The following is a 17,867-nucleotide window of genomic DNA, read 5'->3' as shown; positions in this document are numbered from 1 at the left end:
ACCCTATTTTAAACGTGGATTTTTTAAAAATATTTTAAACGTGGATTTTTTTAAAAATAAAAAATTTTAAACGTGGATTTTTTTAAATATTTTAAGCGTGGAATTTTTTAAAAATATTCTAAACGTGGAATTTTTTAAAAATATTTTAAACGTTAAAAACATTTTAAGCGTGGAATTTTTTAAAAATATTCTAAACGTGGAATTTTTTAAAAGTATTTTAAACGTTAAAAACATTTTAAACGTGGATATTTAAAAAATATTTTAATCGAAAACATTAACAAACAGTTTAAACGTAAACATTACAAAATATTAGAAACATTGTGGCGTTTTTTTTTTTTTTTGGGTAGCGTTTGCAATTTTGTTTTTTCAAAATAGTCTGGCTTAATCCCATTGTTGTTGTTTTAATATTTTCAAACAACTAGTTTATCAGTGGAAAAGATTTGGTATTGCTCGCCAAGGGGTAAGGCAGGGAATACTATAGTTTCGATTCTCGCCACAGAATCTCTTACCCCTTGGCGAACAATACCAAATCTTTTCCACTAATAAACTAGTTGTTTTAAAATATTAAAACAACAACAGACTATTTTGAAAAAACAAAACATTAAAAATATTTTAAACGTGGACTTTAAAAATATTTTAAACGTGGACTTTAAAAAATATTTTAAACGCGGACTTTAAAAAATATTTTAAACGTGGACTTTGAAAATATTTTAATATGTAATAATAATTGTTCCACAATCATCCCATACGGGACAAAGGAGACTTCTTTTAATATGTACTTTAAAAAAATATTTTAAACGTGGTCCTTAAAAAATGTTTTAAACGTGGACTTTAACAAATATTTTAATATATTAAAATATTTTATTTTGGATTTTAAAAATTATTTTTAACGTGGATTAAAAAAATAATTTAATTAAACTATTTTTTATATTTTCAAAGTGGCGTTTTTTTTTTTCAAAAAAGTTATTAAAGTTGATTTTTAAAAAATATAAAAAATATTTTTAAGATTTTTAATAATTTTTATTTTGGTTTTGTACAAAAAATTTTAAGTTGGATTTTATAAGATTTTTTGAAAATTTTTTAACAAAGATTTTTAAGACTATTTTTTAAAAATATTTTTAAAGAGGAATTCATCTTAACTTGGGTTTTTATAAAATATTTTTACTTAAACAAATATTTTTTTTTTGTTTTTTGTTGTTGTTTTGCTAATTAACAAAATATTTTGTAACGGGATTTTTTTAAATAATTTTAAGATTATGTTTTAAAAAATATTTTTAACGTTGCTTTTTTAATAATAATTTTGATATAATTAATGAAAAATTAAATTTAAATGATTTAAAAAAAAATAATTTAATAATTTAATTAAATAATTTTTTGTCATCGTGCCGTCAGCTTGCAAATATTTTGCTCTGGTGTTTTTGGGGAAAGCCGAAAATTGAGCATAATTTTCATTAACATGAGAATATTCGACGTTTAAAGAGTTCTTTATAATAGAGTGTAATGATAAAGTTAAGCCAATGGGGGGAATACTCCAGACTTAAGCAATCATATGATTGAATCTTCAACCATAACAAAACAAACGAAAAAAAGATTCCAAATGTCCACGAGATTATTGATTTGATGGCCATTGAAAAAATAAAAAAAATAATTTTTGTTGAACTTTCAGAACTATTAGATTTCAAAAAATATTTTTAGAAATGAAAATCTTTCCACTTTAAAATTTTTTCAAAGAATTTCTATTAATTTTTATTTTGCGGATATTAATCAACAGTTTGACCCTGACTCAATAGCATGCCATTTACCCCTCCCGACTCAACCTCCTCACAATGTTAGGCAAATACTCCTACCCAGAGCCAATAGACTAATCGCCGTCTGACGATTTAATGGAAAACAAAGTTATCGCAATATTTTTTACTAAGACGAATAAAATTGCAAATCATGTTTTTGTTTTGCGTTTTATTAATCTTTTCCTATTTCTAAATAGGAAAAATGCCAAAACAAAATAAAGTAAAAATCGTAAAAAAAAACTGAAACGGCTATTGATGATTTAATCGAAAAGAGGCACTAATGCAAAAACAATATCAACTAAAAAAATATGTAACAATTTTACTAGTAAATACTGGCCCATATGCAGCCACTTGGTAGGCTGGTTGCATTCTTTATTTTCCAATATTTTATTCCAAAACTGATAAGAATAAATTCCCGACGCAGATCAACATCATCAGCAGCAGCTACCGAAGTTTTCATCTGAATCGATTTTTGCAAACGGCATACAACAACAGTTTTAAATTAATTGTTTACGCGAACACAACATCAATAAATCTTAAACAGGAATACTGAATTTTGAAATATTAAACGACAGTAACCAAATAAATAATAAATCGAACGGAAAATTTTCACATAATTAAAAATTTTATTTCTTTGAAAGTATTTCCTATTCCAACAACATCAACAATACGGACAACAAAAATAATGATCTCAAAATGGAAATTATGTGTCTTAATGGCATTATTTATGTGTCAAGTGAGTTATGCCGTATTAGGTTCAAATTGAAATGGTTAATTGAAATAAACATTACATGAAGTTCATTAAAAAGTTAGAATGAAAGAAGAAAATCCTGAATATTGACTGTCCATGTGGTAGATGAAAATTTATCCTTAACAAATCCACGATGATGGTCCAATCTTAAAAATAAATCCACGTTTTTAAGTCTGTTGGACGGTAGTGCTAAATATCCTATATCAGCGCTTTGTCTTCTCGCCACTATCTAGCAGTGAATGGCATAGTTAGTGGTGGCCAATAAAGTCTCCTAGTTTCAAATGCGGACTTATTAAATATCTATAGGATAGCTAGTCATTGTCGGTAAGTACGCAATAGGCATACCTACCTTGAAAGCTCAACACTAAGCGCCAATCTCCAGACATCCCAAGAAAATAACATTCTTTAAAAACTCAGGGCAATTATGAATAATTCCCACGGAATTTTCCGCACGGAAAATAATTTTGAAAAGTGAAATTCTTTTAAAAATCAATATTTCAAAACATTGAAAGCTGCTAGAATCAAAACATTGAAAACTGCTAGAATCGACAAAAATATTCCCTTTTTGGACATAAATTTGGAAATTAAAAATGAAATTGGGGAAAGGGAACAAAGAAGGAGATAGAATAGGAGATAAATCTTTGCATTGAATGGTCTATTGGTTAAATATTTGTGTAATATTGTCACTCTGCTGGACATAATATACAACGTAGTAAATCTTTAAATAAATCGTCATTGAATTCCATAAATAGCAACTGTATAAATTGCTTCCATAAACGAATGACAAGAAATCGAATGACAAATAAAATAAATAAAATCAGAGATAATTTCACAAAATCCCCATGTGCATAGCCATTGACTTCATCAAGGCTAGGTATAATATCCAAGGGTGGGAATTAATATTTTTATTTTAAAAATAATATTAAGAATTAAAATTTTATAGTCTAAAATATTGAACTCAAAAATATTTTGCAAAAAAAAGTACTTTACATGTCTATATAAAATTCTTTGGTAATAAGTGACTGACACAATCTATATCTCAATACTGATACCAGCCGTAATATCATAGAATTTGAAATTGATGTGGATATGTTAAGGCGCATGGTTTTCCTTTTCAAAGACACATAATCGCGGATTTTTTAAAGAATATTTTTCAAACGTGGATTGTTTAAAGAATATTTTTTAAAAGATCTTTAGAGGCACAAATGAGGATTTTTTAAAGGATATTTTTTTCAAAGATTTGTAGACACTAAACCTGGATATTTTAAAGAATATTTTTCCAACGAACTTTTAAGACATAAACGTGGATATTTTAAAGAATATTTTTCCAACGAACTTTTAAGACATAAACGTGGATTTTTTAAAGAATATTTTTCCAACGACCTTTGAAAACATAAACATGGAATTTTAAAGAATATTTTTCCAACGACCTTTGAAGACATAAACGTGGATTTTTTAAAGAATATTTTTCCAACGAACTTTGAAGACATAAACGTGGATTTTTTAAAGAATATTTTTCCAGCGAACTTTGCAGACATAAACGTGGATTTTTTAAAGAATATTTTTCCAACGAACTTTGCAGACATAAACGTGGATTTTTTAAAGAATATTTTTCCAACGACCTTTAAAGACATAAACGTAGATTTTTTAAAGAATATTTTTCAAAGACTTCTGAAGACAAAACACGGATTTTTTAAAGAATATTTTTCAAAGACTTTTGAAGACATAAACGCGGATTTTTTCAAGAATATTTTTCAAAGACTTTTATAGACATAAACATGGATTTTTTAAAGAATATTGGAAACAGAAGCGTGGATTTTTTAAAGAATATTTTCCCAAAGACTTTTGAAGACATAAACGTGGATTTTTTAAAGCATATTTTTCAAAGACTTTTGAAGACATAAACGTGGATTTTTTAAAGAATATTTTTCAAAGACTTTTGAAACGTGGATTTTTTAAAGAATATTTTTCAAAGACTTTTGAAACGTGGATTTTTTAAAGAATATTTTTCAAAGACTTTTGAAGACATAAACGTGGATTTTTTAAAGAATATTTTTCAACGACTTTTGAAGACATAAACGTGGATTTTTTAAAGAATATTTTTCAACGACTTTTGAAGACATAAACGTGGATTTTTTAAAGAATATTTTCCCAAAGACTTTAGAGGACATAAACGTGGATTTTTTAAAGAATATTTTTCAAAGACTTTTGAAGACATAAACGTGGATTTTTTAAAGAATATTTTTCAAAGACTTTTGAAGACATAAACGTGGATTTTTTAAAGAATATTTTTCAAAGACTTTTGAAGACATAAACGTGGATTTTTTAAAGAATATTTTTCAAAGACTTTTGAAGGCATAAACGTGGATTTTTTTAAAGAATATTTTTCAAAGACTTTTGAAGACATAAACTTGGATTTTTTAAAGAATATTTTTCAAAGACTTTTGAAGACATAAACGTGGATTTTTTAAAGAATATTTTTTCAAAGACCTTTAGAGACATAAACGTGGATTTTTAAAGAACATTTTTTCAAAGACCTTTAGAGACATAAACGTGGATTTTTTAAAGAATATTTTTTCAAAGACCTTTAGAGACTTAAACGTGGATTTTTTAAAGAATATTTTTCAAAGACTTTTGAAGACATAAACGTGGATTTTTTAAAGAATATTTTTCAAAGACTTTTGAAGACATAAACGTGGATTTTTTAAAGAATATTTTTCAAAGACTTTTGAAGACATAAACGTGGATTTTTTAAAGAATATTTTTCAAAGACTTTTGAAGACATAAACGTGGATTTTTTAAAGAATATTTTTCAAAGACTTTTGAAGACATAAACGTGGATTTTTTAAAGAATATTTTTCAAAGACTTTTGAAGACATAAACGTGGATTTTTTAAAGAATATTTTTCAAAGACTTTTGAAGACATAAACGTGGATTTTTTAAAGTATATTTTTCAAAGACTTTTGAAGACATAAACGTGGATTTTTTAAAGAATATTTTTCAAAGACTTTTGAAGACATAAACGTGGATTTTTTAAAGAATATTTTTCAAAGACTTTTGAAGACATAAACGTGGATTTTTCAAAGAATATTTTTCAAAGACTTTTGAAGACATAAACGTGGATTTTTTAAAGAATATTTTTCAAAGACTTTTGAAGACATAAACGTGGATTTTTTAAAGAATATTTTTCAAAGACTTTTGAAGACATAAACGTGGATTTTTTTAAAGAATATTTTTCAAAGACTTTTGAAGACATAAACGTGGATTTTTTTAAAGAATATTTTTCAAAGACTTTTGAAGACATAAACTTGGATTTTTTTAAATAATAATATTATTTAAGAAGACCTTTGGCGACATAAACGTGGATTTTTTTAAAGAATATTTTTTCAAAGATCTTTAGATATATAAACGTGGATTTTTAAAGAAAATTTTTCAAAAATCTTTGGAGACATAAACTTGGATTTTTTAAAGAATATTTTTTCAAAGACTTTTACAGTCATAAACGTGGATTTTTTAAAGAATATTTTTTCAAAGACCTTTTAAGACATAAATGTGGATATATAAAGAATATTTTTTCAAAGACCTTTAGCGACATAAACGTAGATTTTTAAAGAATATTTTTTGAAAGATCTTTAGAGACATAAACGTGGATTTTTTAAAGAATAGTTTTTAAAGACTTTAGAGACATTAACGTGGATTTTTTAAAGAATAATTTTTTAAAGACCTTTTATGGCATAAACCTGGATTTTTTAAAGAATAATTGTTTAAAGACTTTAGAGACATACACCTGGACTTTTTAAGGCAAATTTTTTCAAAGACCTTTGGAAACATAAGCATGGATTTTTTAAAGAATATTTTTCAAAGACCTTTGGAAACATAAACGTGAATTTTTTTTTTTTAATATTTTTCAAAGGCCTTTGAAGGTATAACCTTTGGAAACAGAAACGTGGTTTTAAAGAATATTTTTCAAAGACCTTTGGAAACAGAAACGTGAATTTTTTTAAGAATATTTTTTGAAAGACCTTTAGGCACATAAACATGGTTATTTAAAGAATATTTTCTCAAAGACCTTTAGAGACATAAACGTAGATTTTTTAAATAATTTTTTTTGAAATATCTTTAGAGACATAAGCATCGATTTTTTAAAGAATATTTTTCCAAAGACCTCTAAAACATAAAGGTGAAATTTTTTAAAGAATATTTTTTTGAAGACTTTTAGAGACATAAACTTCGATTTTTTTAAAGAATTGTTTTCAAAGATTTTTAGAGACATAAATGTGGATTTTTTAAAGAATAATTTTTTAAATACCTTTAGTAACATAGACGTACACGCAGAGAAAAAATATTTTTCGCTTTTGTTGGAACAAAAATATCTGTTTTGGTTCCAAAAATGTATTTGTTTTGTTCAAACATTGTAATCCAAATCCAAAAATACCATCTTTTGTTCCAAACATAGAAAACAAAAACAACTTTCGAATTTCCGCAATATTGTAAAAATCGTTAACAATACCGATTGTAGGAACTATCATAATATAATTTTGTTTACAAAAAGTATTGTCAACCCAGAAAACCAGCCCAGAAATTTTTGATTTGAGTGTATATACTTCTCATATACACTTTTCACATAACTTGGATATAAATGTCGCGTATAATATTGCAATCACTGATGAACACAATACATGGTTTGCTGCATTGGCTGACAACAAAGACAAACAAAAAGCCACAAGCACCCACCACAACATAAGGAATAATTAAACACCATTACAAACTCCGGTATAACACCAAACCTCAAAGCACAATGAAGATAGAAGAATGAAACAAAACAGAAACAAATAAAAACAAGAGTCTCATTGTTGGTATACATACACACAAAACCAAAGATAAAGGCATCATGTCATACAAACAAAACTCACCGTAATTGTTTTTTTCAACACGGCATCGAATAGCGAGAGAAGAGAAAAAATTGTCGAAGAAAAGAGAGAACTATTGTCCAGTTCACAAAAACTATTTTTGGATTTAACAAAACCCAATTGTTGGAATCACAATACTACATTTGGAATTTAACAATATCTTTACAATACATATTTTGCTCTTCGAATATTGTTGGATCAATCATATTTTTTCTCTGCGTGCAGAAAGTGGTTAAAATAGATCCACGTTTGAATACAGGGATTGCATTCGCGAATATGTCGAATAGAGATAGAGACAATGTTTTAATGTGGTGGAGGATATAAACAGTTCGGCCCGAACATTACGCCTTTTCTTCTTCTTTAATGTACATATCCAGAAAATTAACTTCTGTCCCATTAAAAATAGTTTTGTGTTACTTTTGACTTATTATGTTTTCATTTCAACACATTTTTGACCACGAGGGCTGATTCTAATAAAAATATCTATATCAAAAAACTTTTAATGTTATTTGTATACCATTAATTAATTAAATGAAATAAATAAATCCAAAAAGTAGAATAACTCGAATCCGCGAGTGCAGATCAGACTGGTATCGAATATTTCAATCAAAATTTCTCTAAGGCGCTATTTTCTAAATTGATTGCATATCCAGCTATTGTAAGAAAAATATAAAAACACCAGAAGTGACAGAGATTGTGGAAGCCAACTAAAAAATCAGAAAATGACATTAAACAAAAAAGAACACATTTTTATCAGAAGACGGGAGAAACAAATTACGACTCATACACTCCGAATCCTACTCGCAGTACTGTTTGAGACTATGAAATCCATATTTGGGATTTGCAAAAATTTTTTAATTTTAGCAAAGTCATGACAATACATGTTAAGTCGCAAAAACTCCATCTGATACCCCAATGGTTGTTGTTTCAGCTTATTTCTATCTTAATGGTAGGAGTAGATGTTTATGAACTCGATGACATTAAAAACCTTCCAAGGACATGCCCAAAGATTAATCATTTCTTTCGGTACAGCGGATGCAAACTTATGAAAATTCATAACTTTTGTTTTCAGAAAAACAAACAATAAAGTATCAGTCAGATTTGCCGAAAGAGACATTTCGTGGCCTTTTTGAACGTAAAAACTTTCCGACAAAAATATTGAAACATTTGGGGTATATAACCTTACGATATGGGCGTCGCGAATAAATGCTTATGTTGTGCTCATAAATTTGACATCGATAAAATCGCAAAAGTTTTGCACTTTTGCGGAGAAGATACCTGACAAAATGGACCGATATATTTCATTTTGGAAGTGGACCTAATTTCGGAATTCATTCCTTTTGATAGTTATCGTGTCAAGACGTCATTTGAGTACACGCAGAGAAAAAATATTTTTCGCTTTTGTTGGAACAAAAATATCTGTTTTGGTTCCAAAAATGTATTTGTTTTGTTCAAACATTGTAATCCAAATCCAAAAATACCATCTTTTGTTCCAAACATAGAAAACAAAAACAACTTTCGAATTTCCGCAATATTGTAAAAATCGTTAACAATACCGATTGTAGGAACTATCATAATCTAATTTTGTTTACAAAAAGTATAGTCAACCCAGAAATTTTTGATTTGAGTGTATATACTTCTCATATACACTTTTCACATAACTTGGATATAAATGTCGCGTATAATATTGCAATCAGTGATGAACACAATACATGGTTTGCTGCATTTTCTGACAACAAAGACAAACAAAAAGCCACAAGCACCCACCACAACATAAGGAATAATTAAACCCCATTACAAACTCCGGTATAACACCAAACCTCAAAGCACAATGAAGATAGAAGAATGAAACAAAACAGAAACAAATAAAAACAAGAGTCTCATTGTTGGTATACATACACACAAAACCAAAGATAAAGGCATCATGTCATACAAACAAAACTCACCATAATTGTTTTTTTCAACACGGCATCGAATAGCGAGAGAAGAGAAAAAATTGTCGAAGAAAAGAGAGAACTATTGTCCAGTTCACAAAAACTATTTTTGGATTTAACAAAACCCAATTGTTGGAATCACAATACCACATTTGGAATTTAACAATATCTTTACAATACATATGTTGCTCTTCGAATATTGTTGAATCAATCATATTTTTTCTCTGCGTGTAGATTTTTTAAAGAATATTTTTTTTCAAAGATATTTGGGGACCTAAACGTGGACTTGTTAAAAAATATTTTTCAAAGACCTTTAAGTACATAAACGAAGATTTTTTAAAGAATTTTGTTCAAAGACCTTTGAGACATAAACGTAATTTTTTTTTAAAGAATATTTTTTTCAAATTTCATTAGCGACATAAACGTGGATTTTTTTTAACGAATATTTTTTCAACGACCTTTGAAGACATAAACGTGGATTTTTTAATGTTTATTTTTTTATTTATTATTATTTATTCATTTCAAAGCCACGCCAAATGGCCATATGTGGCTAGTATACTACAATAAATACAATGTATTTTTTAAAGAACTTTAGAGACATAAACTTGGATTTTTTAAAGAATATTTTTTCAAAGACCTTCAGAGACATAAACTTGGATTTTTTAAAGAATATTTTTTCAAAGACCTTCAGAGACATAAACTTGGATTTTGTAAAGAATATTTTTTCAAAGGCCCTCTTAGAAGCTCATAATCTGGAGCAGGGACGTACGCAGGATTTTATTTCGGGGGGTGCCCACCTTGACCAAAAATAATGAAATTTAAAAACGTTGTGTAGCGTGATGTAAAGCTATTTAAAAGGTTTTTTTAGGTCATTTTATATGCAATATTGACACAAATTGTATAAATTCAATAGAGAGAGGGCACAGTATTTAAGATACAAGTTTGAAATTTGGATACCATACCAAGGTTCCGCCCAGTAATTTCAAGATTTAAGCCAAATTCTCCAACAGCATTGACGCAATAACTAAAAAATCTTTCAAATGAATATTTCCCATACAGGTTTACGGTTTGGTATATCCCAGAATTTTTAACCACATTAGCTCTTATTTGGCAAATTGGGTTCTAATTCTCCCAGAGAATTGCTAATATAGGTCTACGTTTTCGCTATCGCAAAATTTTCGATATTTCGAAGGTATTTTCCTAACTTTTAAACATATCTGTGTCTGTAATATGGATTTTGGAAATCCCTTTGGTGGGAGAACCTCCATGCAGAAAGTGGTTAAAATAGATCCACGTTTGAATACAGGGATTGCATTCGCGATTATGTCGAATAGAGATAGAGACAATGTTTTAATGTGGTGGAGGATATAAACAGTTCGGCCCGAACATTACGCCTTTTCTTCTTCTTTAATGTACATATCCAGAAAATTAACTTCTGTCCCATTAAAAATAGTTTTGTGTTACTTTTGACTTATTATGTTTTCATTTCAACACATTTTTGACCACGAGGGCTGATTCTAATAAAAATATCTATATCAAAAAACTTTTAATGTTATTTGTATACCATTAATAAATTAAATGAAATAAATAAATCCAAAAAGAAGAATAACTCGAATCCGCGAGTGCAGATCAGACTTGTATCGAATATTTCAATCAAAAATTCTCTAAGGCGCTTTTTTTCTAAATTGATTTTATATCCAGCTATTGTAAGAAAAATATAAAAACAACAGAAGTGACAGAGATTGTGGAAGCCAACTAAAAAATTAGAAAATGACATTAAACAAAAAAGAACACATTTTTATCAGAAGTCGGGAGAAACAAATAACGACTCATAGACTCCGAATCCTACTCGCAGTACTGTTTGAGACTACGAAATACATATTTGGGATTTGCAAAAAATTTTTAATTTTAGCAAAGTCCTGACAAAACATATTAAGTCGCAAAAACTCCATCTTATTTCTATCTTATTGGTAGGAGTAGATGTTTATGGACTCAATGACATTAAAAACCTTCCAAGGACTATGCCCAAACATTAATCATTTCTTTCGGTACAGCGGATGCAAACTTATGAAAATTCATAACTTTTGTTTTCTAAAAAAACAAGCAATAAAGTATCAGCTAGATTTGCCGAAAGAGACATTTTGTGGCCTTTATGAACGTAAAAACTTTCCGACAAAAATATTGAAACATTTGGGGTATATAACCTTACGATATGGGCGTCGCGAATAAATGCTTATGTTGTGCTCATAAATTTGACATCGATAAAATCGCAAAAGTTTTGCACTTTTGCGGAGAAGATACCTGACAAAATGGACCGATATATTTCATTTTGGAAGTGGACCTAATTTCGGAATTCATTCCAGTTGGTTACCGTAAGATTTAGAGCTTTTGGACCATTATGTCAAGACCGCAAGGTGTACCATTGGTCAAAGTATCCAATGGATCTTCAAACAGCCCATAAACTGCACTTATGTTGAACTTTTGTGAGGGAGGTATCCGAAGATGTTCTCCCATATAGACCATCTTGGTACTTGGAATATATACGTCTGGAAATAATTTTAGGATGTTCAAATTTGAATTTTTGTGTGGAGGTACCTGAAGTAAAAATCGATTTGGACCTTCGAGAGTTATTGTGCGCACAATTTTAGCGAAACATTTTGAAGTCTTGTGCGAAAGTGCCGGATGGAGAGGATCGATATGGCTTAAAGTTTGGACAAAATATTGCGAGGTCCAAAAATTGGAACAAATAGGATGATCCGTTCGAAAGTTATCATGAGCTCGAGCCAAACAAACGGACGAACTAAACAAAATCAACTCCAAATTGTTTGACGCTGATTTCCTCAAACTATATGAGAAGTCAATGACCATTATTTTGACGATGTACATGTTTATAGTTAGTCTAAAGGTTGAGGAACAATATACAAATTACAGTAGATTTTAATACCATATGACCAAAGTTTGAGCACAAATTTCGTTTACGGTTGTTTTCAGCTACAACTTTGTTAATGATAGGAAAAATTCAGGTGGGTGTGCTAATTATAGCAGATATCACGTTATGACCCACAACAATAAATTTTTTTCCATTATTTTCTCCAACTATTTAGTAACAAATTTACCTAAAATTTTGATTAAAATTTAATTTTGATTGGCTTTCCTTTTTCACTTGCAAAAAATTGTCAATCATCAAGCTTAACTCCAAACGAGAAAATTAATAAAAATCATTAAAAATGATCTTCGCCTTAACAGGCAAAATTTCAAAAGATTAAAATTTTATATTTTAAATCTTTGGCGCCTCTATTTAACTACGGAATCAAAAAAAGCCACATGTATCTATATTAGGGACACGCTTCTTTGCAAAGACAGTATAGTGCGGGCGCCCACTGATTTGTTTTTGCATTTTCTTCTCTTTGTTCACGTACAGTGTACGTGTACATAAACAAACGAAGAACATCATGTGGTTTTTTTTCACCCATACATACACACATGTTTTAGTATTGATAGAAATATTATGGGCGACGCTGATCTATATACAAATCTTTGGTAATTAGTGGTTAATGTTAAACAGCGCCACCTATGTCTCAAATTTAATACATGTCTAAATATTATAGAATGTGAAATTGGTGTGCATATACGAGGGCAGTTCGGAAACTTCTTAGCCTAGCACAAAAAGCGCGGTATAAACAGAAAAAAGTTAAGTGTTTTGGAAAGTTCCATCTCTGTTATGAACACATGTTAAATTTTGTTTCGATCTGGCAACTCCTTCATAAAGAAACAGGTGTTCAAAAAAGACGCATCCGCAATTTTTTACAATGGAAAAATTAGAAATGCGTGCTGTCATTAAATATTTGCATAAAAAAGATTTATCGGGACAAGAAATTCATAATGATATGGTGAATGTGTTAGGTGAAAGTGCTCCTTCATATGCAACAGTAAAAAATTGGGTTGCTGAATTTAAACGTGGTCGTACAAGCATTGAAGATGAACCACGTAGTGGACGTCCAAAAACAGCAACAACAACATAAATTGTAGCCAAAGTGCATGATGATTGAATGATCGACGAATAAAAGTGCGTGAAATTGCTAATATCATGGGCATCTCAAATGATCGAGTCCATTTAATTTTGCATAAAGAACTACAGATGAAAAAGCTTTCTGCAAGATGGGTGCCGCATTTGTTAACAGTCGATCAAAAACGCATAAGAATGAACATTTCTCAAGCTTGTTTGGATCGTTTTAAGCGAAATAAAATGGATTTTAAGCGTCGTTTTATAACTGTTGATGAGACATGGATCCACCACTATACTCCAGAGACAAAAGAACAATCCAATCAATGGACTGAAGCTGGAGGAAGTGCCCCAAAGAAGGCAAAAACAATTCAACGGTTTTTTGGGACTTCAAAGGTATTTTATTGATTGACTATCTGCAAAAGGGTAAAACAATAAATTCAGAGTACTATTGCAATCTTTTGGATCAATTAAATGTACAAATTCGAGAAAACGTCTTGCCTTACAACACAAAAAAATAATTTTTCATCAAGACAACGCACCAGCGCACAAGAGTGCTTTAACAATGGCTAAAATCAACGAATTAAAGTACGAGTTGCTTGACCACCCACCTTATTCTCCTGATTTAGCTCCCAGTGACTTTTACTTGTTCCCAAATCTAAAATAATTCCTTGCTGGCAAGCGCTTTACCTCAAATGAAGATGCAATTACAGTTGTAAACCACTATTTTGAAGACCTTGAGGAAAACTATTTTAATCAAGGGATAGAATTGCTAGATATGCGTTGGACTAAGCGTATTGAAGTTTCAGGAGATTATATTGAAAAATAAAAATATTTTTGAAAAACTAACTATTCTCTTTCATTGATAGGCTAAGAAGTTTCCGAACCGCCCTCGTAGTAAAGCTTTTCAAAGAATATTTTTCAAAGTCCCTGATGGCCATACAGTGAATTTTGTTAAGAATATTTTTCTAAAAACCAAAATCCGCCTTGTTCTATAGATATGTTCATTGCTTTCTGTTCTTTGCTACTTTCAACCACTTACTTTCAAAACCGATCTTACCTTACTGTCTACATTTAGTCTGTCAGGATATCTGCCTTCTGTGCACTGATTTAGATAAAAACTCCATCATTGTGCAAGACATATTTATTGGTCAAAGTGAAAATCTCTCGCAAAGTTAGCATTTGCTCATGGCCTCCACGTTCTGACAAACCTAGATGTTAAGTAGGCTATTGAATAGTATCATGAGTAAAAGACGCCATGCCCTGAATTTCATCAGAGTCGAAAGGTTTTTTTTTTCGATTACCGTTGTTCTACATCCGTTTCATTAGGTCTGGATCAACAAATCCATTATCTTATTTTGCTTATTGAGGATACATCAGCTTTCAGTTCTTTGTTTAACCAAACCATTGATGTGAGATTGTCAATTTCTCCCATAGCAGTGCTTGTCTGGTTGCTAAACAACGTATAAGTACAACATTGCGTGGGACTGACGAATAACCAGCTACGCCAGGACTTCTGCTATATGTGCGCTGTCCTAATTAACCACTTCATCGTTTCAATGAAACATTTAATTGAGGCCAGCAGATAAGTTATCTTTCCGTGGGTTTTTGAGTTAATTTCAGTTTTGTATACTTGAACCATTATTTCATGTGTCGGAGAAAACTTTATATCAGCTCTGCTCATAATAGGAATCTGAACTTCTCCTTGATGAATTATAAGACTCTGGCAAGAATATCGTTGGTATTTCATAAAATGTATTGACAGATCCATCTATACTTTAAGGACTAAATGTTTATTAGGAGAACTGTTTGAGAAATATTAACAAATGTACATACTTCTAGGCAGATGTAAATTTTTTACACATTAAATAAGATGGAAATAAAATGACTATCCACAGGTTAAACGAATGGTACAGATCTTGAAATGTTGTATAGTGCGAAGGTCCGAGAGATCAGTTTTTTATTAAATAACGAACGTCATTTATACTTCAACTCTAATATGTTTGTCTTGATGTTGGATATTTGCATATTCTATAGTATGCCCATTCGAATAAATAACGATCCACACGTTGGGATCTTGAGATTTTGATACTTAAAACAAGGGTCAATAACGTAGTTGTTTTACAAAAAAATAAGCATATATCCTGGGGAAAAACTAAACTAAAGTCTTTTAAAAATCTTGCATTAAGAACGCCATCTATACTTCAAGGGCAATACATTTCTTAGGCAATTTTATGTTTAACCAAAAAGTGCAAGCCTCCAGCTAGATCTTCATTCAAATAAATAAAAGTATATTATTTTAGAAGTTAAATATAGATATGAACTGGAAACAAGACAAAGCATCTTGGACACTGTTCAACAAAGAGAACCATCTATACTTCAGTTTTTCTTAAGTTATAATTTCTTTAATTTACTTTGGATAGTATATTATTTTAACCAAAATATTTTATTGTCGATAATAGACAACATAAGACAAACGAAGGACACAAAAGTAATGCTTTCCTGATAGTTCTTCTCAAAAATAAGTGAAATAAATATTTATTAATTACCCTATTGTCTCATTTCTTTACAGCTATGCCATTCCTTTTATATCCCCGAAAATATTCCCGATTGTTTTAATGTGGATGAACAGAATGATCCCTTGCTGATGCCAACGGAAAAATGTTCATGGTTGTTAAAGGCTAAACGTGATGTTGGGAAATATCGTACCTTCTTTGCCAATTTGGTACAGGCTGAAAATAAGGATTATGCCGTTGAACTGCAGGAAATATTCAATTTACTTGCCCAGGCACGCGATGAGAGTGATGAGCGTAAAAAAGAAGAACTTCTTAAGTATGCCAAATGGTTGATGATAACTACGAAAAATTTGAATGATTTTCTAATTAAGAAAGGCATATGGAAAATCTAAAAATCAAAAAACATGTGTGTGGAAATCTTGGTGAAATTGTATTTTTATTCAATTGTATTTTCTTAAAATAGTTATACATTTTTGTATTTTTATTACTTTTATTATATACTATATGAAAATATTTTATTTTATGTGTAGTTTAGTAGGTGTGTCATCGTATTATAAATAAATGGAAATCCTGAAGGGGGATATAAATAACCAAATTAAAATGTCGTTGAAATTTGTGTGAAGTATACAGACGTTTAAAAAATGTTGATCGATAACGAACTTGTTCAGTAAAAAAGAACTGAGAAGTACTTGCAAGTAGTTGCAAAAACTTGCAAGTACTTTTTGTTTGCGAAGTTATCAAACAGACCTAATTTCTCAAAATAAGAAATTGTTTTTGGTATTTTGTTCAAGTCGATAGAGTAGGGTATCTCTTTGAAATTCGTTATAAAAATTCAAATAATTGGCTTCACAACAAATGAACATATTTAGATAAATTTTTTTATTGGAAATACTTTATAATTCACCCCGAATAGCCCAGTATAGACATTGAGGAACTATCCAAATTAGTTCAATTGAACGATTCACTCAAATGAGCTAATGAACTTGTTCAGACAAATTTCTTGTTTATGGTCCAGAAAAGAACTAACGAAGAATAAAAAATATTGACTTCTCATTGAATTAAAGTATAGAATTTTATTCTTTATATTGGATACATTATACTTTTCCAGGAATAGTTCAGAAAATATGCTGAGGAACTAGTCGAATTAGTTCACTTAAATGAGCTAATTAACTTCTTCAGAAAAAAACGAACAAACGAACTACTGATAAACTGATCTTTCTAAGATGCTTTAAAAATCCACTTTACGTGGCTTGTAAAATTCTTTAAAAAAATCCACTTTAGGAGGTACCTAAAATTCTGTAAAAAATGCAAGTTGGGTTGCCTCTAACATTCTTTAAAAATCCATGTTTCGTGTCCTCTAAATTCCTTAATAAATCCATGTTTAGTGGCTTCTAAATTCCTTAATAAATCCACGTTACTTGGCTCCTAAAATTCTTAAAAAATCCACTTTAAAATTCTTTAAAAAATACAAGTTACGTAAGCTCTACAATTATTTAAAAGTAAACGTTACGTGCCCTCTAAACTTTGTTCTTCTTTCTTACCACGTTACGTAGCCACTAAATTCTGTGGCCTAAAATTCTTTACAATATCCCCGTTTCGCGGCCTCCTAAAATTCTCTAAAAAATCCCCGTTCCGCTGCCTCCTAAAATTCTTTAAAAAATCACGTTAGGTGGTATCTAAAATTCTTTAAAAAATCCACGTTGTTTGGCTCCTAAAATTCTTAAAAAATCCACTTTAAAATTCTTTAAAAAATACAAGTTACGTAAGCTCTACAATTATTTAAAAGTAAACGTTACGTGCCCTCTAAACTTTGTTCTTCTTTCTTTAAATTTTTTTAAAAAATCCACGTTAGGTTATCTCTTAATTTCTTTAAAAAAATCCATGTTAGGTGGTCTTTAAATTTTTTTTAAAAAATCCACGTTAGGTTGTCTCTTAATTTCTTTAAAAAAAATCCACGTTACGTGAC

General features: G+C 29.6%; 2 protein-coding genes across 2 annotated transcripts in view; one reads left to right on the top strand and one right to left on the bottom strand.

Annotated features, from left to right (window-relative positions):
- loh (thrombospondin type 1 domain containing lonely heart) overlaps nucleotides 1–17,867 on the bottom strand; it is a 276,194-nt gene that overhangs the window by 70,686 nt on the left and 187,641 nt on the right. The gene's annotated exons all lie outside the window — the stretch shown is intronic.
- On the top strand, nucleotides 2,035–16,496 carry LOC141393882 (uncharacterized). Its single transcript, XM_073967484.1, has 2 exons — nucleotides 2,035–2,523; nucleotides 15,958–16,496. The coding sequence occupies exons 1-2, from the start codon at nucleotides 2,473–2,475 to the stop codon at nucleotides 16,291–16,293; spliced, it is 387 nt and encodes a 128-aa protein (XP_073823585.1). The 5' UTR covers nucleotides 2,035–2,472; the 3' UTR covers nucleotides 16,294–16,496.

Source organism: Musca autumnalis, unplaced genomic scaffold (genome assembly GCF_047663935.1).
Source record: "Musca autumnalis isolate F117 unplaced genomic scaffold, ASM4766393v1 scaffold_2, whole genome shotgun sequence".
Classification (NCBI taxonomy): domain Eukaryota; kingdom Metazoa; phylum Arthropoda; class Insecta; order Diptera; family Muscidae; genus Musca; species Musca autumnalis.
This window is presented reverse-complemented; position numbering and strand designations above follow the sequence as displayed.

Excerpts from the sequence above, each read along its gene's own strand:
- LOC141393882 (XM_073967484.1), top strand. The coding sequence starts at position 2,473 with ATGATCTCAAAATGGAAATTATGTGTCTTAATGGCATTATTTATGTGT. Across the intron at positions 2,524-15,957 it reads TGGCATTATTTATGTGTCAA|CTATGCCATTCCTTTTATAT; the intron begins GTGAGTTATGCC and ends ATTTCTTTACAG.